Source organism: Choloepus didactylus, chromosome 14 (assembly GCF_015220235.1).
Source record: "Choloepus didactylus isolate mChoDid1 chromosome 14, mChoDid1.pri, whole genome shotgun sequence".
Lineage (NCBI taxonomy): Eukaryota > Metazoa > Chordata > Mammalia > Pilosa > Megalonychidae > Choloepus > Choloepus didactylus.
In genome coordinates this window covers 76,276,216-76,301,554 of record NC_051320.1, presented here as the reverse complement: position 1 = coordinate 76,301,554, position 25,339 = coordinate 76,276,216, and the positions used below count along the sequence as shown (strand labels likewise).

Here is a 25,339-nt window from a genome sequence, read left to right as displayed (position 1 = left end):
GAAAGGTGTTCACCAACCAAATTAATGCAAGTGGAAAAGGGAGGACTGACACAGGAAGCCTTTCTCCACCAGGTAAACTCCTATTCAGTCTTCAAAACCTATGTCATACTTCCCCCACTCCATGAAACTCTTCTGTAGTCCTCAGATGGAACTCATTACATGCCCCTCTTTACTGCCTCTGCATTTGTACAAGATTTTCTGTACTTATCACATTGGGACATTATGATTTGCTTCCATTCTCTCTTCTCAACTAGACTGTGAGCTCTTTGAGGGGGCAGAGAATTTCATATCTTATCTTTTCAGCCTCTTTGGCTGAACTCTTGGTATAGAGCATGTCAATAAATGTGAACTAAATTGAATTACTTTATTAAAAAGAAACTTCTCTTTTTACACAATTCATCCTCCAGCAGGGCACTAGAAAAATAAACCTTGATGGCTCAGTTACGTGCTGTCTCTCCTCCTGCCTGGCCACACAACCACACTGGAAAGTGGACTGTAGTTATTTAGGGATCACAGAGATTACATCAATACTGCCTGTCTTCCTTGATATTTTCCCAGAGCTGTAGGCTAAGCTGAATGAAAGGGGAGTGTGTACTATTTCTCTTTACACACTGTCTTAATATATAGCCAGAAACCTCACAATGATATTTTCACCACAATTGGTTGAGTATTTATTTAGTGGCTTTGAATTATTTTTTGCCACTAGCAAAATAACTAACTAGGCCATTCATTAGCCAAGACATTTGAAGGAAAACTGTGGTCACAGAACAATTTTTCACTTAAGCCTCCTGTGAGGTCAAGTTCAAGCTTCCAAACCAAGAGCACAAGAAAATTCCTAAAAATTTGGTGCAACAGAACTCTCAGAAATTTGCTGTTACTAAGCAGAGACTGGCTTTAGCCATATCACTAAAGAAATTTTGTTTACAGTTAACATCATGCTACATTTGCCAAAAGCTCAAAGGTTTTAAAAGGGGTTTTCAATATATTGGCACATTATGATTCTCACAATATTCCCCTGAGGTGCCATTATTATCCCTGTTTTTTCAGAAAGCAAAGTTGACACTCATGGAAGACAAGTGACTGGCTTAGCAGTTGTTGACAGAGCCAGGACCAGATGTCGGATCTTCTAAATATTTGGCCCAATATACCTTTTCTATGCTGTCACCACCACTGAAGATGTTCTCTCAGAACACAACACAGAGAGTCACTTGTCACCTGTCCTAGGAGATAATGTCAGAAGCTGTCAACCTAGAAGATGCAGAGCAGGGCTTCAATTTCAGTTGTATTTGGAGTTCACATTAATCAGAGAATTTAGCGTTTAAAAATTCATTTAGTCCACTATCGGAGGAGATGTAAATTCCAAAACATCTCTGACATATGACTACCCTATCTAAAATAGCAATTCCCATCACTCTCTCCCCTTAATCTGCTTTATTTTTCTTCATAGGACTTTTTACTTCTTAGCAATATACTATATAGTTGTTTATTAACTGACTTTGGCAGACACTTTTCATTGCTTTGTTTTCATAATAATAAAAAGACCTACCACTTAGTGACTGCTTTCCTCAGAAGCTTCGTACATATCTTTTCCCTCTGAGCCTAATAATAATCCTATAAGGTAGGTTATTCTATGTAAGGCCAAATAACTTGTCCAGCATCTCACCCTGAGAAAGTGGTAAAGCTGGAATCCAAATCCAAGACTGACTCCAAAGACTGAGTCTTTCCTCTATTGTGCTGTTCTACTCCTATCACAGAATAGAAGTATTAGAAAGGACGGAAGGGAGGAAGGACCCCTGTTTAAGATGGTAAAGTCACTTCAAGAGGGCTGAGTAACATGCTCCAGGGTTCCATCCTCCTACAGAAGCTCAGAACATCAAGTAGAACTGGCAGAAACATCTGTTTCAAAGCTCCAGGAAACAGTTAAAGGACTGCAGTAACAGGGCAAGTGCCAAGAAAAAGGCAACTCAAAAAACAGGAGGATTGAGGCAGGCCACAGTGGTGGCATAGGGAGGTGTGGAATTAGTTAGTCCTCTAGAGCAACTAGTAAATAGCCAGGAACAACTAGTAAATAGTCTGGAACAATAGTCTGAGGGACATCCATGACTGGACACACATCATACATCAGTCTAGAATGGGTGGCAGGGCTGAGATTGCAGCATAAGAACTGTAAGTAAAGCTATCCAACTGCAGAGCTGGTGCCCCTCCCCCACCAGCACTGCAGGCTGATTGGGACACTTACCTGTGAGAAAAAGAAGCAATCTCTGCTGGGAGCAAGGGAAGGTAGCACAACCAAGCTCCAATCACAGTTTTAATTAACAAATTTGGACTACCGAATACAAGCAACGAGCACAGATAAACCCAGAGCTGGCAGGAAAGGAACTCTGAGGTCTCTCCCATCAGAGGGGAGGCAGGACTAATGGAAAAATTAATTAATTAATTAATTAATTAAAACAGGCTTTGAGAGTTGGCTGAGCTCAGAATACTGGAAAAGGGCTGTGTCCAAAGAAAAGGAGCACACAGAACTGGGTACCAACTCCAGTTGACCAGGGAAACTGGGGGGCTGGGGACTGGCTCTGAAAAAGGGATTTCTTTCTTTTTTCTTTTTTTCTCTCATTCTAAGTAGTACATTAGAGAAAGCCTCAGGCATTTTCAATTGTCAGCCTTGACCCAGGCAAGGATGAAGTTAAGATAGTTAGAGAGACAAAGGAAGAAGTCAAGTGAAGGAGATAATTCCATAAAGTGCTTGTCTTCCTTAAGAAAAGGGGTGGGGGGGACAGCTCAAGTGCCTGCCCTCCCTCAGAGAATTCAGACCCTAGGCCCTAGGGCAAAAGAAACAAAAAACAGAAACAGCTAAACCTTGGCTTCTGAGTCACCCTTGGCCCCTGGCAGGGACAGGGTCTGCTGAGGATTAGAGGTACTGCACCTCTTTACACCAGTGGGGAGCTGTGGGCTGAATAGCACCACCTGCTGGGCAGGATGGGAAAAGTACAGAGTCTAGAGGACTCACAGGGAAGTCTTACAACCTTCTAGGTCTCACCTCAGGGAAGCCTGATACTGATTACATCCTCCTCCTGAGACCTGGGCCCGTCTGGTCTGGGAAAATCTTATTTGGGTTATTAAGGAAACCAGATGCCTAGACAATAAAAATTACAATTCACACAAGGAATAATGAAGATATGGCCCAGTCAAAGGATCAAACTTACACTTCAAGTGAGATACAGGGGTTGAAACAACTAATTAAAGATTTTCAAACAAATCTTCTAAATCGAATCAACAAGCTGAAGGAAAATGTGGCAAAAGAGATAAAGGATACAAAGAAGACACTGGATGATCATAAAGAAGAATTCATAAGCTTGAAAAACTAATGGTGGAACTTATAGGAATGAAAGGTACAATAGAAGAGATGAAAAACACAATGGAGACATACAACAACAGATTTGAAGAGGTAGAAGAAAGTATTCATGAATTAGAGGACAGGACCTTGGAAATCCTTCACACAAAAGAACAGGTAGGGAAAAGAATGGAAAAATATGAGCAGCATCTCAGGGAAGTGAAGGAAAACATGAAGCACATGAATATACATGCCATGGGTGTCCCAGAAAGAGAAGAGAAGGGAAAGGGGACAGAAAGAATAATGGAGGAAGTAATCACTGAAAATTTCCCATCTCTTATGAAAGACATAAAATTACAGATCCAAGAAGCACAGCATACCCCAAACACAATAGATCCAAATAGAACACCAAGATACTTGATAATCAGATGATCAAATGTCAAAGACAGAGAATTCTGAAAGCAGCAAGAGAAAAGTGATCCATCACATACAAGGGAAGCTCGATAAGACTATATGTGCAGATTTCTCAGTAGAAAGCATGGAGGCGAGAAGGCAGTGGTATGATATATCTAAGATACTGAAAGAGAAAAACTACCAACCAGGAATTCTATATCTGGCAAAATTGTCCTTCAAAAATGAGAAAGAGTTTAAAATATCTTCAGACAAACAGACACTGAGAGAGTCTGTGAACAAGATACCTGCTCTACAAGAAATAATAAAGGGAACACTACAGGCAGATAGGAAAACCAAGGAGAGAAAGACTTGGAGAAGAATGTATTAATGAAGACTATCAGTAAGGGTGAAAAGAGAGAGGAAAAGAAAAATAAATTAAAATACAACATATAAAATCCAAAAGACAAAATGGTAGACTGTAGACATTATGCTGAGTGAAATTAGCCAGAAACAAAAGGACAAATAATGTATGATCTCACTAATAGAACGAACATTGATGAGCAAACTTTGAGAGTTAAGGTTGAGAACACAGGTTATCAGGGGATAGAAAGAAGTTAGAGATTGGGTATTTTATGCTGAAAGAGTGCTTAAGGTTCAACAGGATTGATTATATAGATCCAGAAATGGATATCACAACACTGTGTGATGGTAGCAGAATATTGTAAGTACTCTGAACAAAGATGAGTGTGAGTACAGTTGAAAGAGGAAGGCTAGGAACATGTATGTCACTAGAAGAAAAGATGGAAGATGAAGACTGGGATTGTATAATTTAGCAAAGCCTAGAGTGGTCAATGATGGTGATTAAATGTGCAAAAATAAGAATGTTTCTACATGAGGGAGAACAAATGAATATCAACAATGCATTGAAAATTGGATGGATAGGGGAGCAAATACAATCAATGCAAACTAGAGACTATAGTTAATAGTAACATTGTAAGATGCTTCCATTAATTGTAACAAAGGTAATATACCAAGGCTAAATATCTAAACAGAGGGATATATGGGAGTGGTATGGGATTCTTGATGTTGTTGTTGTCTAATCTTTTCATTGTATTTTATTTTCCTTCTATCTTTTATTTTTTTGTTATTCATTTTTTTTCTCCTCTTCTTCTTTCTTTGCAGAAGAAATGGAAATATCCTCATATAGCTTGTGGTGGTGAATGCATAACTATGTGATTATACCAGGAATCATTGATTGTTTCCTTAGGATGGATTGAATAGGTTGTGAATAAAACTGCTTTAAAAATAAACAGAGGGATACAAGTGTTGGAGAAAATGTGGAGAGAGTGATGTACCTATTCACTGCTGGTAGGAAAGTAGAATGGTGCAGCCCATTTGGAAGGCAGTGTGGTGGTTTCACAGGAAGCTAAGAATGGGGTTGCCATACGGTCCTGCAACCCTGTTATTCAGTATATACTTGGAAAAACTGAGAGCAGGAACACGAATGGACATTTGCACACTAGTGTTTATGGCAGAAGTATTCACGATTTTCAATGGATGGAGGTGGCCTAAAGGTATACAGACTGGTAAACGGAATGGTGAACTGTGGTATATACATACAATGGAATACTGAGCAGCAGCAAGAAGGAATGAAGTTGTGAGGTATGCAATTAGGTGAATGAACGCTGAGGACAGTATGTTGAGTGAAATAAGTCAGAATCGAAAAGATAAACTTGATATTGCCTCACTAATGTGGACTGACTATAATGTGAAAACTCTGAGAATTGAATCTGAGAGCACAGCTTATCATAGGAAGGTTTATTGTAAAGGTTGCCTAGATTGTAAGCTCTTACATCAGCCACATCTATTCATGAGTTGTAATGGTTATTTCTAAATTCTGAGATGCTGAGCTGTTTGTGTATAACCTAGTTGGTCCCTGTAACTTCAGGTATCTGTGTGACACCTGAGACTCAGAGCCAGAGTTCAGCATATATGAATGTCAGCATTACCCCATACAGCAACTATTAAAAAAGCTGAAAAAGAGATCAGACCTCAATTAGAGATATGAACAAAATGGACTTGGTGGGACTAAGGTAAATCACACTAAAGAGTAAAGGATGATATTGATAGTGTTTTAAAACTTCAACTTCTATGTGAGACCAAAGGAAGAGATGTTTATTTGTTGCAAAATCTATATTTTCTGTAGCACACTATATAATTTATCTTGTATGGTCAGTTTATTCAAACACCATAATTACATGGAACCTTGAATAGGGGGTGAGATCTGGTTGGTTTGTACAGGTTAATGTGAAGCCCTGATACATCCCAGAAATTTGGGCAGAGAATAAAAATGTATTTGCAAAGCCCCCTCGAGGGACTCAGGAAAAATTGGAAATATTAAACATACCTACCTGGAGAATTCCTGATCTTCTTGCAAGCATGGAGGACTACCATTTAGTAGGCTGAGCCCTTGATCTTGGGGCTTGCCCTTATGAAGCTTGTCACTGCAAAGGAAAGGCTAAGCCTACTTAAAATGGTGCCTAAGAGTCACCCCCAGAGAACCTCTTTTGATGCTCAGATGTGGCCTCTCTCTCTAAGCCAACTCTGCAAGTAAACTCACTGCCCTTCCCTCTACATGGGACATGACTCCCAAGGGTATAAATTCTCCCTGGCAACATGGGACATGACTCCCGGGAATGTGCCTGGACTCAGCATCATAGGATTGAGAATGCCTTCTGGACCAGAAAAGGGAAGAGAAATGAAACAAAATAAAGTTTCAGTGGCTGACAGATTTCAAATGGAGTTGAGAGGTCACTCTGGAGGTTATTCTTAAGCATTATATAAATATCCCTTTTTAGTTTTTAGTGTATTGGAATAGCTAGAAGGAAATACCTAAAACTGTTGAACTGCAACTCACTAGCCTTGATTTTCTAAGACAATCATATAACTATATAGCTTACATGGTGTGATCATGTGATTGTGAAAACCTTATAGCTCCCACTCCCTTTATCCAGTGTATGGACAGATGAGTAGAAAAATGGAGACAAAAAGTAAATGAATAAGGGAGGGGGGAGATTATGATATGTTTTGGGTTTGTGGGTTTTTTTTTTTCACTTTTTATTTTTTGGAGTAATGAAAATGTTCAAAAATTGATTGTAGTAATGAATTCACATCTGTATGATGATACTGTGAACAACTGATTGTACACTTCGGATGATTTATGACATGTGAATATATCTCAATAAAATTACATTTAAAAAAGATAGAGTGAAAAAAAAAAAAAGAGGAGGCTGTTCAATAGCCTTGCCAGCCTGCAGAGCCAGCCTGCACTCCCAGGGCATGCCCCTGGCCCAGGTTCTGGAGGGAGCAGAGTAACCTTTGAACACAAACCAGGAGCATGTATGTCTATGTCAATCTGCCTGGTGGCAGCCTGAAAGACTGAACCAGTACAGGCTGTCACAGGCTTCCCCTCTCAGAACTTGCCCAGAAGTGGCTCACAGAGCTCTTCCACAGAATTCTGTAGAATAGTCAGATTGCAGCAGCCTGGGGCAAAGGTGTGCCAGGTGTGGGACCTATAGTGCTGTGTTGGCCACAAGGAAACACTGTGACTTAGGGAATCGAGGAGATTCATATCCATGTAAAAGAGAATTCCTAGAACCACGCACAGGGCTGGGATGAGGGGCATGGGCAGAAAAGCCTAGAGAGTCCCTACACTTTGCCTCAGTGTGTTCTCTAATCTCACTGTGTGGCTAAACTGAAGGACAGCACTCCCACAGGCCAATCTGCAAAGACTGTGAAGAAAAGTGTTTTCCTCCCCCTCCTCCTCCTCCTCCTCCTCCCTCTTCCCCTCCCCCTCCTCTTCCTCCTCCTCCTTTAGTAAGCTCCTGTCATACAAGGAAAGCTGTGTCATAACATCAGCTGGATATAAGCTTAAGGAGCAGATAACTCAGAGTCTACATTCCAATGATAACACATTAAAATATCAAAATGTCCTCGTTTCAAAAAAAGATTACAAAACATACAAAGAAACACCCATGCAAAGGAGATTTAAGCATTAGAAACGATCAATGAGTAGGATCAGATCTGGGACATACCAGACAAAGAATTTTTAAAAAATGATCCTAAATATGCTCAAATAGCTGAAGGAACATATGGACAAAGAAAGGAAGGAAGAAAGAAAGGGAAGGGAGGGAGGGAGGAAAGGAGGATGGGAGGGAAAGAAAGAGAGAAAGGGAAGGAAGGAGGGAAGGAAGGAGGGAAGGAAGGAGGGAGGAAGGGAGGGAAAGAGGACAGGAAGGGGAGGGAATGGAAGGGAAGGGAAGTATTGGAATTAAAGGTAGTTGGCATAGAATTAAATTTATACTCACTTGTCCTACATCCAACCTGGGATGAATAATACCATGACAATTTACAGGCACATGAAACCCAATCCCTGTGCAACAGCCAAAAGCACATTTCAGCTGTCACTCAGAGTCCTGCATCTCAACAGTAACTGACAATCTTGTAAACACCACATTCATGACATTTCTCTTCCGCTCATAAACCATCAGGAACTAGGGGAAGACATGACGGCTGTCTTCAGATATTTAAAGGGCTGCCATACAGAAGGGGGATTAGGAATGGTCTGTTTGCCCATGAGAACCAGCTGGTGGGAGGACTGTACAAGGAGACAGATTTAAACTCATTTCAAGAAAGAACTTTCAGCAGTCCAAAGACCGCTGCCTTGGGAAGCAGTGAGATCTCTGTCAATGAAAGCAGATGCTGGTCAACACTTGATGGGATGGCTGAGGTGATGCCAACATCCTCTCAACTGATTGAATTGCTTGACCCTCAAAGTGCCTTCCAACTTCAAGTTTTAAGGTTCTTTCTTCCCTCCCCTACCTACCAAATTAAGCCTGAACTATTCATTGTGCTTTTCAAAGCCCTCCATAATTCAGCCCCACTTGACCTGCCCATATTTATTCCTCACTTCTTCCCAACAGAAATCCAGTAACTCTTGCTTCTCCCAACAGCATTCCCAACTCCGAGACTTTTGACTCATTTCTGTCCCCCTCATATCCTCTTGTTAATCCTCTCCAAGCTCCACCTACCAGACTGCATGGTATTTTAAACAGGCTTTACTTGCTTTGCAATGTAAGTGTTCCTCTTAGATATTTGTATATATTTGCTTTAAAATTTTATTTATACAATTACCTGGTTATTTTCTGATTTTCAGAAGTTAATACTCAACTAAAATAGGCTATTTGATCTGACCATGTCTATTTAAAAATAAATTTTGCTCAACTTCAGGATCCACCCCAGTAAGTCACTTTCACATTTTTTTTTAAGATCTGAATATAGTACTATGTGCTTTGGCTATACGTTTACTTTGATTGTTCAGATTGTTTTCAGTAAAATGCAACAACTCAATCTTCCTTGTTACTCCAACTCATCAATAACAAACAGATCCTGATATTTTGCAACTTCTAAGGCAGAAACACCTGCTCAATTTGACATCAACAGTCAGCCCTGCAGGTGGAGAGACAAGATGTTATGAGACAATGTGTAGAAAAGAAGGAAGGTACCCATCAAACATGTATTCCTAAGAGACAAAGACTTGGCCAAAATCTATAGTAGTGATCATAAATATAAAACACCTGATTTTTAAAAAATAACTTACAAATTATTTTCAAAATGAGGATATCTGAAAACATTTCAGACAGCAGTAAGATTTCTTACTGCTGAATTTGCAGGTTATGAATGATAAAATTTGCACAAAGTCATAGGAAAACGTATCAAAAAAATCCTTTAAAAACATCTTACCAAGGGTGGGAGAGGGGCTAGGAGAAAACAGGAGATCCATTGCTAGGAGAATCCCATACCCTTACCCTAAAGGAAACCTAATTTTATGTGCAGGTATAGTATACTTTGCAGGTGTTCTATGATTATTTTTTGAATGACTAATTCTATTTCATTAAAAAAAATTTATGAAAACATAAATCATAATGCTTTTCATGAAGGAAAAAGCAGAAATCTACTTTCTTTCTGCTCTTTTTTTTTCAATCAAATCTTCAATAAAGACAATCTTTCTTAATCTTCTAAAAGAAATTTTGAATGTCTCTCCTTGGGTCTGAAGCAAGACAAACCAAATCCAAATATTCAACAAATAGCTATCAAGGATCTATAATATAAGGCACTTTGCTGGGTTCTGTATGCTAATATTTCCTTTTAGAAAAGAAGACATACAAAATGGAAAGGGAAAAGGGATGAAAACTGGTATTTCTTAAGTGCCTGCTATGTACCAGTTGTGATATATACATCATAGCATTCAATTCACACAACAACCCTGCATGGTCACCATGACTACTCCACCCATTTTACAAATGAGGAAACTGAGGCTGAGAGAGGTTAATACACCCAAGGTTGCATAGCTAGTTAGGAAGTGAAGGAAGATTTTATTCCTAGAGATATTTTACAACCAAACTTGTGGGCTGAATACTGAGCCATACCGACCCCAATAAGTAATGAAGAAAAAGAAAGAAAAGAAAAATTTCAATTATGGGAAGTAAAAAATAGCCTCATAAAATATTATTGTTTATCCCTTAATCCTTGGCCTAGAAAGTCACTCATATTATTTGCTGATTCCTTCTCCCAGCATGGTTACTCAGAGATGCTCAAATGTATCTAATGCCTTGAACTTGACAGATCACCCTTGCGGTTGCTCTGTTTCTACAAAGTATTATGGGCTGCTCCGAAGGCAGAAGTAAGGGGGAAGAAGGCTAACACCACATCAGACACACTTGCTTTTACACATTTTCTTTCTGTTACACACTGTTAAACAGTGTTTTGGAACCTTTTTTTCACCCTTACTCCCATTTAAGGGGCCATTTTTGATATTTTTTCCTAATCATCATTTCCATGAAATTTTAATACTGCAGATATACCCACTCTCTTTACATACTGTATTTAAATCTATGTTTCATACATAATAAGAGTCAGTTTTCTCATCCTCTTCCCTCCAAGAACCAACTTTTGCCCCTTTGGGGGCAATATTGCCCCATTGAGAATGCATGTGCTAAACCAGTGATTTTTGTTTTTAAAATGATTGCTTTTTCCATAAATGAGGAACAACTTAATGTATCATTATTAAGGTGATCTTTGTGGACAAATTATGTTCTCTACAGTTGAACCTTTACTTTTAATTTGATCCTGAAATTTTACAGTTCTGCCATGCAGTACAGAAGCAAGTTCATCTTAATAGTGCACATTTTGGAGATAATCTAAAGAGAATCATAAAACACTTTATAATTCCTGTAGTTGACTTAATGTGTGTGCCCAATTCCATTCTCAATCCAGCATTTCAGTTAGGGCTGATCTCACCCTTGGGGCCCTTGGTGTGGCCAATCAGATTGTTGCATTCCCTTGCTTACAGCAGTTGGTTCAGGAACAAGCATACAAATCATGCTGAGCCAATCAAAACTCCCTTTGACCATACAGCAAATGTTACAGAGTCTGAAAAAAGAGATCAGACCTCAATTAGAGATACGAACGAAATGGACTTGGTTAGGACTAAGGTAAAAGACTGACGGGTAAAGGGCGATATTGACAGTGTTTTTGAAGTTTCAGCTTCTGTGTGGGACCAAAGGAAGAGATGTTTATTAGGCGCAAGATCTATATTTTTTGTAACACATTATATAATTTGACTTGTATGGTCAGTTTATTCAAACAACATAATTATATGGAGCACTGAATGGGGAGTGAGGTCTGGTTGGATTGTGCAGGTTAGTGTGAAGCCCCAATACATCCCAGAACAATTCTGGCAGAGAATGAAGATGTACTTGCAGAGCCCCCCTGAAGGACTGTGGGAAAATGTGGAAATATTAAATTGCCCCACCTGGGGAATTAACGATAGTCTCACAAGCATTGGGGGCTACCAAATTAGAAGGCCAAGCCCTCGATCTTGGGGCTTGCCCTTATGAAGTTTGTTACTACAAGGGAGAGGCTAAGCCTACTGAAAATGGTGCCGAAGAGTCACCCCCAGAGAACCTCATTTGTTTCTCAGATGTGGCCTCTCTCTCTAAGCCAACTCTGCAGGTAAACGCACTGCCCTCCCCACTACATGGGATGTGACTCCCAGGGGTGTGGAACTCCCTGGCAACATGGGACATAACTTGTGGTGATGAGCTTGGCCCTGGCATCAAGGGATTGAGAAACCCTTCTTGGACCAAAACGGGGAAGTAAATGAAACAAAATAAAGTTTCAGTGGCTGAGAGATCTCAAATAGAGTTGAGAGGTCACTCTGGAGGTTACTCTTATGCATTATATAGATATCCCTTTTTAGTTTTTAGTGTAATTGGAATAGCTAGAAGGAAATACCTGAAACTGTTGAACTGCAACCCAGAAGCCTTGATTCTTGGAGACGATTGTATAACTATATAGCTTACACTGTGTGACTGTGTGATTATGAAAACTTTATGGCTCCCAATCCCTTTATACAGTGTATGGACAGATGAATAGAAAAATGAGGACAAAAAATAAATGAATAATAGGGAGGCAGGAGGGGATGGGATGTTTTGAGTGTTCTTTTCCACTTTAACTTTTATTCTTATTCTTTTCTGTGTATGGTAATGAAAATGTTCAAGAACTGAATGTGGTGATGAATGCACAACTATATAATGGTGCTGTGAACAATTAATTGTACACCGAGGGTGACTGTACAGTATGTGAATATATCTCAATAAAATTGAATTTAAAAAGAAACATACAAGGATCTTAGAAGAAAGAAAATCTCCCTTTGAGATTTTTTCTGAAATTAACATGAAAAAAACATTTTCTGCATATGTGATAAGGGTTGCTTACTATCCTGTAATTTTGGTTCTCTTGGGGTCCTTCATTACTCCCAGAGGAGGGCCTACCTGTAAATAAAGTATCCCAGAGAAAGCAGAGCTAAGAGATGGAGGGGAAGAGAGGAACTGATACAGGTCAAGACACCTTCAAATATATGAGCCGGTACATTCCCTTTTGTGCTTTAACTACTTCGAGTGTCTTTCTTTTAATCGAAGCCACAAGACTCCTGACTAATAAGCCAGCTAGAACTTACTTTTAGAAAAAGTAGGCCATAAATGTAAAGGGAAACTAAGTCTACAGAAAAAAAGAAATGAGAAAAAAAAAAAATTCTCAGATTTTGAGAACTAAAAACAGTATTTCAATGAGAACATGTAAGTGAACAGTGCAAATTCCAAATTTTTTAAATATCAAATCTCTTCTAACATTTAGGTGAAGACATTTAAATTATGTTATGGACTACCAGTATTCCCAGTGGAAAGGAATCCTGTCTTCTTTTCTCTCTGTTGTCATGGTATCTGCCATGCTTCAAATAAGTCAATTAACATCACTCTTTAAAACTGGCTTTATTCAATTCTCTAAAGAATTAAAGAAAATACAATTGCATGTAGTTAGGTCTCCATCATTTAGAATTAAGTTCATAAGTCTTTTTCTTCCTACTTGTTCCTCTTTTGTCTTTTCAAATCTTATCTTTGTCTTTGGTGTTCTAGAGTTTTCAGTAACATTTTTCTGGGTAGGGCTTTCTTTTTACATATTCACTTCAGAACTCTTTATGTTCTATGTGGTCCCACTTCAGATCTACCTATTCTCTTAGTCATGTTTCTTTCTTCGCTTCTCGTTTTCAATATTTCTAAGACTTTAATAATATTGTTGTTTATTTTATAGTCATTATATAATCATTCCATAATTGAAATTTTTGGGACTCTGAGATCATCACTTTATTGTGTATTCAGACTCTTATTCATGGTACATAGTTTCCTTCTGGGTTTTGAAATTTTGGATTATGAACTCTCCCTTGCCACGGCTTTATCTGTGGCAATCCTTACAATTTGACCTGAGCATGTTTGCTACGAAAGTGATTTTGAATTTGCTTCTGCCAGGCAACCCCTTGGCCTTACCAGCTCTGAGCAATTTTTTTATTAATATCTTGAATGGGAGTTTCCCAGAGCATGTGAGGAGGGTAAATTCGAATGTTAAGCCTGACATGGCACTGACACATGGTTATGAATTCTTGGGGAGACCTTTTCCCTCCTCAGGGCACAAGCATTGACAGAGGGGCTTCCGTGTATTCTCTCTGTGCTGATGGAAAGAGATTTTCCAGTCAAAAGCCTAGTGTTGCTGCAGGAACACCACGCGAGATGTCCAGATGATGATGATTAGAATAATAATGAGAATAAGGAGTGGGAACAAGAAGAACAGAAGGAGGAAGAGAAGAAACACATATAGAGAATAAGCTATAGGGCAAGCACCCTTCCAAATAAGCCCTTTAGGGCATGAATTCCAGCCCACAACCTAATCCTGATGCCCAGAGTATGGCGGAGCCCAATCCCTCCCCCCTCAAGAGTCAGGATCAAGCATTAACACAATATCTCCCTATTCCCCTATGCCTAAACTGATCTTCTGATCTAAATTAAAATCCCCGCTAATCCCACTCTTGTCTAACTGAGCACACAGTCCTAGGACCAAAATAGCTAGTGGAAAAGGTGGTACAATTCCAACTGATCTCTTAACTCTCTGTGAGCCAAGAACCATAAAAGGATTAATGGGAAATAAGCAGTTGGTGAAAATCCACCTTGAGAATAATCATGTGCCCTGGCTATGATCAACATAATGACCAGACTTAATTCAGAACTGTCTCTTCTCCAAGAGAAGATATTGGGTACACGTTTTGGGAACCTGCTTGACTATGTAAGTCCAAGAGGGTGGAGTCCTACCTACAATGCTCACCATCCAATCCCCAGTGCCTAACTCAGGGCCCAGCTCTAGGGAGTAATTACCAAACATCTTCTCTGCCTTCTTTCTTCAATGAATAACATAAAAGATTGGTCTATCATTATACTAAATCTTGTAAACTATACATTCTAATATTAATAGCCAATACTTTTGAAGCATTTTCTATGTTCTCAAGCACTATACACATATTAACTCAATCTCACAACTAATTTTTTGGCAGTTTTCCTGTTTAGGAAAAAAAATAAACCAAATGTGGGAAGATCCTGTGCAGAGCATACCCTAAGCAATTCTCATTGGAAATAGCAAGACAGACTAGCTGTCTTCAGTATAGCAATTCATTACTTAGTTCAGAGAGAGACTGTTACAACACTTTCAAATGTTTTAAACAATTGCCTAACTTTTTCTGTAAAGGACAAGATAGTAAATATGTTGGTTTTTGTGGGCCATACAATCTCTGTTGCAACCATTTAACTTTGATATTGTGGGAAAGCAACCATAAATGATATGGTTGTCACAAAATGAGTGTGGCTGTGTTCCAAAACAAACCTTATTTTAAAAAGCAGACAGAGAACTGGACTTGGCCTGCAGGTCATAGTTTGTTGACCCCTGGAAGAATAATTTAAGATCATCCCCCCAACCCCATCCCGCCCCAGGAAGTGAGAACATGGGGACCCTATCCTTATGTGCTCGCTGCAGAGAACTGGAAAAAAAAAGTTCCACACACTCACAAAAAAAGAAGCACAAAGAGGGCAAGTGATCTCAATTAAAAAAAATCATTATGCAAAAATAGGAAATCCAATACTACTTTTCCTAGCTGTCTCATAATCTTTCTCACTCAGGCACTGCATTCTTGTAAAAACACCAAAAAATAACTAGAGAAAGCTGGACAACAAAGGAGAAATAGCCATTGATGCAAATGTACCAATATTATGCTCAAAGGCAAATACCGCTTTTGCTGGTGAGTTTGTTTTAGATTATTGAAGAAACATGTACAGCAGATTGAAAACAAGTAACTAACTGCACCGCAACTTCTGTTAAGGATCTTAGCTTTTTGTATTTCAGCTAAAATTCTAAAATATGTGAAATATGTCTGATTGTATCTGAGCCACTCTCAATGTAGACTCTTGTACAAAAAAATTTCTAGATCGTAGGGACAACAAAGAGCAGCATAGTTTAATATGAATCATGCAACAACCACACCATGGGAGAGGGGTATTGAGGACTGGGTAGGGAAGGCCTTTTGTCTCCAGGGACAAAAAGAGTCCAATGAAAATAGAATTCCCTTTGCTGCAGGCATCACTAATGCCCCCAACCTCCTAAGAGCCCTAACTCTAGCTGGAATTAGCACACTTGTTTATAGCTTAATTCTAAAGACAATTCTCCCACACAGCCAGTACCCTCACGGGGTCCTTACGGCTACTGTGTACATCTCATGGGAATCCTCACCTAAAAGAGGGCCTTACCTTTTTTCCAGAAACCTCCAGAAAGTTCTTACCTTAACCCAGCTCATCACTACCCTAAAATCCTTCAGATAACTCCTGCCTGAAAGTGGGCTCAGGGATGGTCCCTCCTTTACCTTGTGTTTAGTGAGTAAGCAAATGGCTTGCTGAGTGGCTGTAGCTTCCCCACATGTTCATTAGTGTTTATCAGGACACATGTCATTATCAACCTTCCCTTTCCATGGACTTTTCTGATTTGCCCACTTAATCCGAGGTTTTGGAAGGACAAGAGAAAGATGTGCCGCCGAACAGAATAGAGTATTAGAAAAGTTTAGGAATATCTAGCTATACTCACAAATTCTGAAGCCAAATTCTAATCCAAAGATGGAAGACAGATTTGGTCTTGTGTGCCGTTCTTGAAGCACTGTGCCTCAACAAATGTCAAGTCGAACTCATCTGAGAATTTATATGTAAAATCCTCCATGAAAATATTATCAAATATTAACAAATTTGCTTTTACAAAAAAAAATACAGCAAAAATAAGCCAGAAACCAATGAGTTTGGTTACTTAGAAGGATTGAAACTGTGAGTAAAACTGGGTGGAAGGAATGAGGGGAACTGGTACTTCTTTCGAGTATCAGTCTTCTGTATAATTCTTTACTTTTGGAACTACATTAAAATATTACATACTCACAAATTAACCTAACTTATTTCAATGCATTGCAAGATTGCAGTGAATGGGAAGAAAAGAACTAACCCAAGATCCTTTTGAAGACAGATATTTTATTGAGTACACAGACTAAAGGCACACACTGAACTCTAGTTAATAGACTCATTTTTTGCATTATATATAGAGTAGCAATTCTGAAATGACTTTCTGTGTCTGAACATATAAAGAGATATATTGAGGATACTGGGAGTTAAGTTTCTCACTGTCTTGAAAAGAGAGTAATAAAAATGGAAAGAGGGGAGGCTAGGGTGAACCCTATAAGTATTATGTATATTAGTGTTTCTTCCCTCCCCCTCTCCCTCTCCCTCTCTCAGCTTAGAGGGCCTAGTAGCAATGACACCCCAGAAGCAATAAGCACACCTAGTGCCACATCTTGGTTCCTAAATACCATTCTCCACATAAAGAAATCAGGACTCTTTGAAGAAATGGTTGATTTCAGGGCGATGCAGGAAAAAAATACAAAGCCTGGAATATAAGACTTGTGCCAGAAATTAAGGAAAGGCTTAACAAATGATGAAATATATTAAAATGACATGGAACCCAGCTTGAAATCATCCCACAGAGAAAATCTGGGACAATTTGTGCATCAAATAATGATGGTAATGGAATATGATCCATCACATTAAATAAAAATCCATGAGTTCACACTGACATAAATAGATAATTGTGGCAAAAGGAAAAGACCTTTCTTATGGTAAAATGTCAACTAATAAATGTTAGAATGGATGAAGAAGTTACAAAAATTACCATTTGAGAAGCATCATAGTAGTAACTGACTCAGACAAGAATCAATGGATACTAAAACAAGGGGATGAAGTTTTAACGAGGAATGGAATATTTATATAGTTTTAAAATATCTCCCCACAAACTACTTACTAATTATAATGGGAAAATATACCTAGCAGACTTCATCTTAACCAAATGATCCAAGTTAAAATCGCAAATAATAGAACTCAATGACATAATTGCCTCTTGCTATGACAAGGATATAAAGGATTGGCAAGGTTGAAGATAGGGATATATTACAACTGAAAACATGGTCCCTTGGTATATACATTAGAGAAACGCTACCACATGCACAGAAGGAGACATAAACAAGAATGTTTATAGGAAACTTGTAATAGCAAAATACTGGAAATATCAAGAGTAGAAAGGTTAAATACATTGAGTTATATTTATCCAGTGGAATGCTATTCCACATAGCAAAGAAGATAAATAAATTGGCTCTACATAAATCAAAATGGATAACTCAAAAAAAAATCTAATATTGTTGTATATATGTTACCAGAAAAAAAATTTAACAAAACATGGAACTATACAACACAGCGAACCCTATAAACCATGGACTATAGTTAATAGTGTAATTATAATAACATTGTTCATTAATTGTAACAAGGGTACTACCCTAGTGCAAATGTAAAGAGTTCATAATAGGAAAAACTCTGTGTGTGTGTGTGTGTGTGTGTGTGTGTGAGGGTGGGTATATGGGAACTCTGTACTTTCTACATGATTTTTCTGTAAACTTACAACTTCTCTAATTAAAAAAAAATTCTGGAACACCTGAAGCCACTTACCTGAAAGGTGAAAGAAGACAGCTGCTCATTTTCCATTAAAAAAAAATCTAATATTGAATAAAAATGGCAAGCTGCAAAAGTGTACATATATTATGACAAAACATATATAAAATTTAAAGTATAAATATATAATTATATATGGTTAATAATGTATATATAAATATATGCATATATGTTAATTTCTGATGGGTATAGTAGGAACAAGTTCACAGAAATGTTGCTATATTAGGTTACTTTCTTGGGGTAGAATAGGAACATGTTGGAAGTAAAGTAGATATCTTAGGTTAGTTGTCTTTTTCTTACTCCCTTGTTACGATCTCTTTGAAATGTTCTTTTATTGTATGTTTTTTAAAAATTTTTTATTTGTTTTATTTTTTATACAGTTGATTGAAAAAAAAACGTTTAAAAAAAAAAAAAAGGGAAAAAATATGCAGAGCCCCCTTGAGGAGAATGCAGGGGTATTGGGCTGCTCCACCTCGACAGATGCTAATGTGCTCACAGACATAGGGGACTGGTGGTTTGATGGGCTGAGCCCTCTACCACAGGACTTGCCCTTGGGAAGACTGTTGCTGCAAAGGAGAGGCTAGGCCTCCCTATAATTGTGCCTAAGAGCCTCCTCCCGAATGCCTCTTTGTTGCTCAGATGTGGCCCTCTCTCTCTAGCTAAGCCAACTTGAAAGGTGAAATCACTGCCCTCCCCTCTACATGGGATCTGACACTCAGGGGAGTGAATCTCCCTGGCAACGTGGAATATGACTCCCGGGGAGGAATGTAGACCTGGCATCGTGGGACGGAGAACATCTTCTTGACCAAAAGGGGGATGTGAAAGGAAATGAAATAAGCTTCAGTGGCAGAGAGATTCCAAAACGAGCCGAGAGGTCACTCTGGTGGGCACTCTTACGCACACTTTAGACAACCCTTTTTAGGTTCTAATGAATTGGGGTAGCTGGTGGTGGATACATGAAACTATCAAACTACAACCCAGAACCCATAAATCTTGAAGACAATTGTATAAAAATGTAGCTTATGAGGGGTGACAATGGGATTGGGAAAGCCATAAGGACCACACTCCCCTTTGTCTAGTTTATGGATGGATGAGTAGAAAAATGGGGGAAGGAAACAAACAAACAAACAGACAAAGGCACCCAGTGTTCTTTTTTATTTTAATTGCTCTTTTTCACTTTAATTATTATTCTTGTTATTTTTGTGTGTGTGGTAATGAAGGTGTCAGGGATTGATTTGGGTGATGAATGTACAACTATGTAATGGTACTGTGAACAATCGAATGTACGATTTGTTTTGTATGACTGCATGGTATGTGAATATATCTCAATAAAATGAAGATTAAAAAAAGATACTTAAAAAAGTGTATAAAATTTAAAGTATAAATATATAATTACATATGGTTAATAATATATATAAATATATGCATATAGGAATATTAAATAGATTTTTATATCTGAAATAAAATGATAAAGACACATATTGGAATGATAAACACTGAATTCAAGCTAGTGGCTGCCTCCCAGAAGGGAGGGAAGAGAATATATGGGAATACATAGAAAGCTTCAACTGTATGTTTTCTTAAACTGGACAGAGATCTTAAATATACTATTTTTATACCTTTATGTATTCTGACATATTTAGTAATAAAATATAATAATAGAAATAGGAAATAAATTATTTTAATTTAATAAATTATTAGGAAAATGTTTTATAATCTAAGAAAATCACAAGACAAAAATTCATAAAAGTTAAGTGATATTTTTAATAAAAAATTATTTTTATTAAAAATTCTCAAGAAGTATGAATAAAGTTGCAAGGCAAATGACACACTAGATGAACAGATTTCCAATAATATAACAATAAAATAGAAAACAGTTTAATATCCAAAATATTTAGAGTTTCTATATATTCACAGAAAAATGAAAAAAAAAAAACAGAATAAATGGACTAAAGACACGAAAAAATACAAATGACCACTAAAGATATGAAAAACTCCTCAACCTCACTGGTAATCAGAAAAATGTAAATTAAAGTAACAAGATATTATTGGGACAACTTTTAAAATAGTGAGGATTTCAAATGTTGGAAAGAATGTATGGAAATAAGCACAGTTACACATTGTTGGCAGAAGTATAAATTAATGAAAAATATTTAAGCCAATTTGGCAGACTATCAAAACTATAAAATTTGCATATCTTCTAACTCTGCAATTTCACCTTATAAATGTTTGTTGCAACACGTTGGCAATAGTGAAAATTAGAAATTAACACCTAAAAGTGCATCAATCGGGGAATAGTTAATGAATTATGGTAGTCTCTACCATAGGATACTAACTCTCTGGCTATTAAAAGAAGGAATAAGGTAGAGTAACAATAACAGTTAACATTATCAAGTGGTACCCAGTAGTCTAAGTATTTTACAAGTCAACACATTTAATCCCAAAGAACCAGATGAAGTAATTCCTATTATCCACATTTTATGGATGAGGAAATAGAGACATAAAAAATTTCGATAGCTGGTATAAGATCACCCAAGCTTAAAAGTAGCAAAGGCAGGCTTTGAATTCAGGCAGGCAAATGGGAGAGTTCATGCATTTTACCACCAGCCTATCTGTGTAGTGACATGGCAAGTTCTCAAAGTGAAAAAAACATGGCATGACAGGCTGTGCTTATTTGTATATTTACAGAAAGATGACTGGAAATTCCACACCAAAGTGTTGACAGTTGTCACATGTGGGGAAGGAAGGAGTGGAAATATCTGCACTCTTTTGATAGGACTGGCAGCTATGTATGCCTCTAGTGCCTGTGCAATGAAAACAACCCAACCTCCAAAAACCTCATCAATTAAAAAATCTGACCTTCTTCTGGTGAAGTTGGTTTACTCCCATTTCCTCTGTCCACAACTTTGACTCTGGGCTTTGGATCTTTTCTTTTTTCTAAATCTTGAACTGGAAATAAAAATAAAAAAACAGCAACATGTTACATTCAGGTATAGAAGAGAATATTCAACGAGTGTTAGGAAAACCCCTGCAAGGCCTGAAAGTATTAAGTAGAAATTAGCTCCGCAGTACGGCTTCTTTTCCAAAGACTGGAACTGCTACTTTTTCTGACCTTGTCATGGGAAGGTGTGGAAAGCACTTAAGGAATTACTTTGGTCAAGGACTCACTATGGGCACACACATCACATAGATTCAATCCTTCATAATCGCTGCAAAGTCGGCGTAAGTATCCTCATTTCATATATGAGGGAACTAAGGACAAGAATAATAAGTAACGAAAGCTTATCTCACAAAAACAGTAAGTGGTAGCACAGGATTTGAGTCAGATCTTCATAAATCTAGGATCTAACCTATGAGTTTGACCCTGCTATAGAAAGATCTTAGCCATTTGGATCTACTATATCTGCGATAGAAGGCGGAGAACCCCATCCTGATTTCCTTTCAAACTTTCAAAAGGTATTTCCCTGTTAATAAATGGGATTGTTCCTTTGTGACTTTCATTAGGAAATATTCAGAGACCAAACTTACCTTTCTTCCTTTAATCCACTCATATCAGCCTACACCACTAGCTTAACGTCCCATTGCATTTTCCACTGAAAACTCTACAGCACTTTTCCTACCATGGCTTGGCACCTTAAGCTGTCTGAGGCAGTGCAGACCACTGCCAACTGGCATTGATTCTGCACAAATAAAATACCTTGTGAAAATACAGAAGTGATTCTATGGTAATATATTTCATTTAATTTCTACATTCACTTCATGCAAATCAGCAAATTTATTGGAGGTCGTAGGTGTGAAAAAAGCAACAATTCCCTCCTGCCTTCTCCAGGATATTGCTCTACTCATCCTGTCTAAAAATCTCCTCCTTTTTCCTTCCACTGGCTTCAGTCCCTTTGCTAAAAAAGTTTGAGTCTCACTGTCTGCCAAGGTCATGTTACTCTAATTTTATTACTCCTTCATGTAGAAACCTTCCTTGGTTTTCTGGTAACTAGAGATTAAATTCCAAGATTAAAAATAAATAAATGAATAATACAAGATGCCCTGATCCTGCTATTCCACTGACCTCCTAATTTTCTAAATTCATTTTTTTCAGACCTCATTCCCTGACTTCTTTATAAGCATTGGCACTTTGGACTACCCCTCCTTTTAGTGCTCCTCTTTTTCTGTTTTTATGAAGGCATTATATTGGCTTTTCTCCTATTCCTGTAACCACTTCTTCATACTCTCAGTTTTGGATCCTTTTTCTACTTCCATTTCTGAAACAAGATCACCTACTAAAGTTGACGTGCATCTCTGTACACCCACCTATAATTTTATCATCCACAATTTTAATTTTCACCCTTCTATGGATAATTTCCAAATCTACAACTTCAACCCCACCCACACATAGGCTGTGCCCTCAAACTGCTAACATTCTGTAAAAGAAGGTAAGCCTAAACCTTTGCTGCAAGGAAAATTGTGCTGACCAGTGCTAGAGATAGAAATAGATGGAAAAGAATAATTCCAGAGGCAGGGACTTGGGGAAACTTCATTGGAAAGGTGACATCTGAGCCAGGTTTTGAAATATGGGCAGGATTTTGCAGGCAGCAATTAATAAAATGTCATTCCAAAGAGGAAAAATGGTGGCTGGAAAGAAAGTTTGCCCAACTAGGCAAACCATGACACCAGTGTATAGATAAACAAGGTTAAAAATGACAGCCACTTTGGAAATTGGGCTATCAGGTCTCAGATACGGAGAAGTATGTCACACCAAGCTGCCATCCCCCTCATGTAGGGGACAAAATCAGTTGGAAAACAGACTGTCATGAGCAGGGTGGCATTCATCACAGTAACTACCAGGCCCCTGCCATGTGCTGAGGTCAGTTAACCCACCCAACAATAAGTACATAGCATCACCCCCATTTACCAATGAGGAAACTGAGGTTGGAAGTGGTTGAGTTACTTGCCCAAAGGCACACACTAGTGGCAGATCTGGAATCATACCCAGCAGACCAGAGATGCCTTTCTGCCTTCAAAATCCAAAGACTATTTCTTGTGCTTCCCGAGAGTCAGAAGATGGACTCATGGAGAATCTAAGTCCCTGCACTAACTGCAAACCTATATGCCCAGGGCTGTGTTTTGATCACCATTTTCCCAGATTTAACCTTGGAAGTTTCTGGGGAGGAGAGACCAGGCTCCATTCCATTTCCCAAAGAGCAAAAATGTAACCGAAATGCAAAATGGAAAAGGAAGGCATCCAAAGTTATTTTAATTTCATTTTTACAAGCAGTTATTTGGACAAAACTAATCCTTCTATCCTGCCAATAAAAATAACATAGCTAAAAAAATAATAATATGCTTACATATAATTTATCTAACTAACCAGTTAGACTGTTTCACTAAGATTATTTCAGCAGAGCTCAGCAAGCTAAACACAACTACAGTTCCTTTTAAGGGTTTTGAGTAAGTAGCTATTGGGAAAGCTTTATTTGGCTGTCTCTATTTCCTTATGCTTCTCAGTCAGTGGGATATCTGAAATAATCAACTGTGATACCTTCAGACAAAAGTAAAATGAACCATTTCTCATCCCTTTTACTGCTTCTTGCAGACTTGAAGAAAACTTATTTTGTTCACTCATGTAGGTAAGCTGGAGGTCAGAAACTGAAATGCAGCCAATACAATGGGACGGAAAGCTGATTTATACTGAAAATAACATAAAACTTTTCCAGAGCTTCCAGACATTGTAAATCTCCAAAGAATGTAACATTTAAAACATCTGTGAGTTCTGCTGACAGGTGAATTTACCAAATGTCTTTGTTCAGAAGTTTCAAGAGGTAGCAAATTAACAAAGTTTTTTTATTAAAAATTTTAAAAGTTACAAAACATGTCTCACAGAACATTACTCAGGAGAGGAAGAAAAAATGGAGAGGCGAGAGAATAGAAAATTCAGAGGGACAATTGCACACAGAATTCCAGAACCCATGACCTTCCAAATTTGTAGATTAATCCCAATGCAGAATTTTAAAAGCTGTTGTTTAAAATAAGAAAAAGTCTATTTGAAAAATGATTTTCTAAAATTTGCTTCAAAATAATATTGGAGAGGGGTGTGGGAGTATAGACGAAATAAGACTGACTAGGAGTGGTTAATTGTTGAAGCCAGATGATGGATACATGGGGGCTCATTATACTATTCTGTTTATCTTTTTATTATGTTTAAAATTGTCTATAATAGTAATTTGTCTTTTTAATGAAGAGTCTATTGTAAAAATGAAGTAGCATAGAAAGTTAACCAGTACAGGCCACTTCTTTTCACATTGACAATTCAAAAACTTTGTATTCCAGATTTGAAAGGCCACCTCCAGAAATAGGATATTGGTGTAGTCTATGTGGCCACTTAGATGTAAGGTCCACAGGGACAAGAGTTTGTGCTCTTCTGGTTAATGTCATGTGCCCAATGCCTAGAACAGAGCCTGACACTTAGCAGACTTACAGTACATATTTGCTGAATGAATGAATGAATGAATGAATTGAACAAATGAATAAATGAATGTTGGCTGAGAAGCAAAGGAATCAGGACCTCTGTGGACAACTTTTAAACTCAGTATAAGGGAACGATTTCTAATGGAAATGAAGACATGAATTGGGCTACCTCGGAGCTTTCTCCCCTGCTTTGGAGATCCACTGCATGGCCAATCCCGCCTCTGTCTGCCCATCTTGCTACTTGAGAACTGGCTCAAATATGAAGTCTTTCCCTGTCCACTCTCTTCCCGGCCATTATTGAAGAAGAGAGGGCACCTTTACTGAGCCCTGTGTATCTTTCTCTCTAAAACTTACCATGTTGTGTTTGTTGTGTTTGTTTACAAATCTGCTTGTTGTGCGCCATGGCACATAAGAAGCACTTCATATGTCAATCGACTGGATGTTGGGAGGAATTAAATTTTAATTGTGTAGGTTGTTTTAGTAGAGACTAGGGATACTATGGAGGAGATGCAAGCTTCATCCATTCAATCATTCAGAAGGTATTTATTGAGCACATGATGTGCAGTTGTGATATAATTAGAAATAAAATGAAGCAAGCCCCTGTCCTCACAAACTTTGAGAGTTCTGGGGACAC

At 38.1% G+C, this 25,339-nt stretch overlaps 1 protein-coding gene across 3 annotated transcripts in view; it reads right to left on the bottom strand.

Annotated features, from left to right (window-relative positions):
• The window catches only part of COL14A1 (collagen type XIV alpha 1 chain), a 206,602-nt gene that overhangs the window by 151,221 nt on the left and 30,042 nt on the right, over positions 1 to 25,339 (bottom strand). For all 3 annotated transcript variants that reach the window (XM_037803228.1, XM_037803230.1, XM_037803229.1), the window contains exon 5: positions 21,106 to 21,195. In XM_037803228.1, coding sequence (XP_037659156.1) covers positions 21,106 to 21,195 — 90 coding nt within the window. The remainder of the gene's footprint in view (positions 1 to 21,105; positions 21,196 to 25,339) is intronic.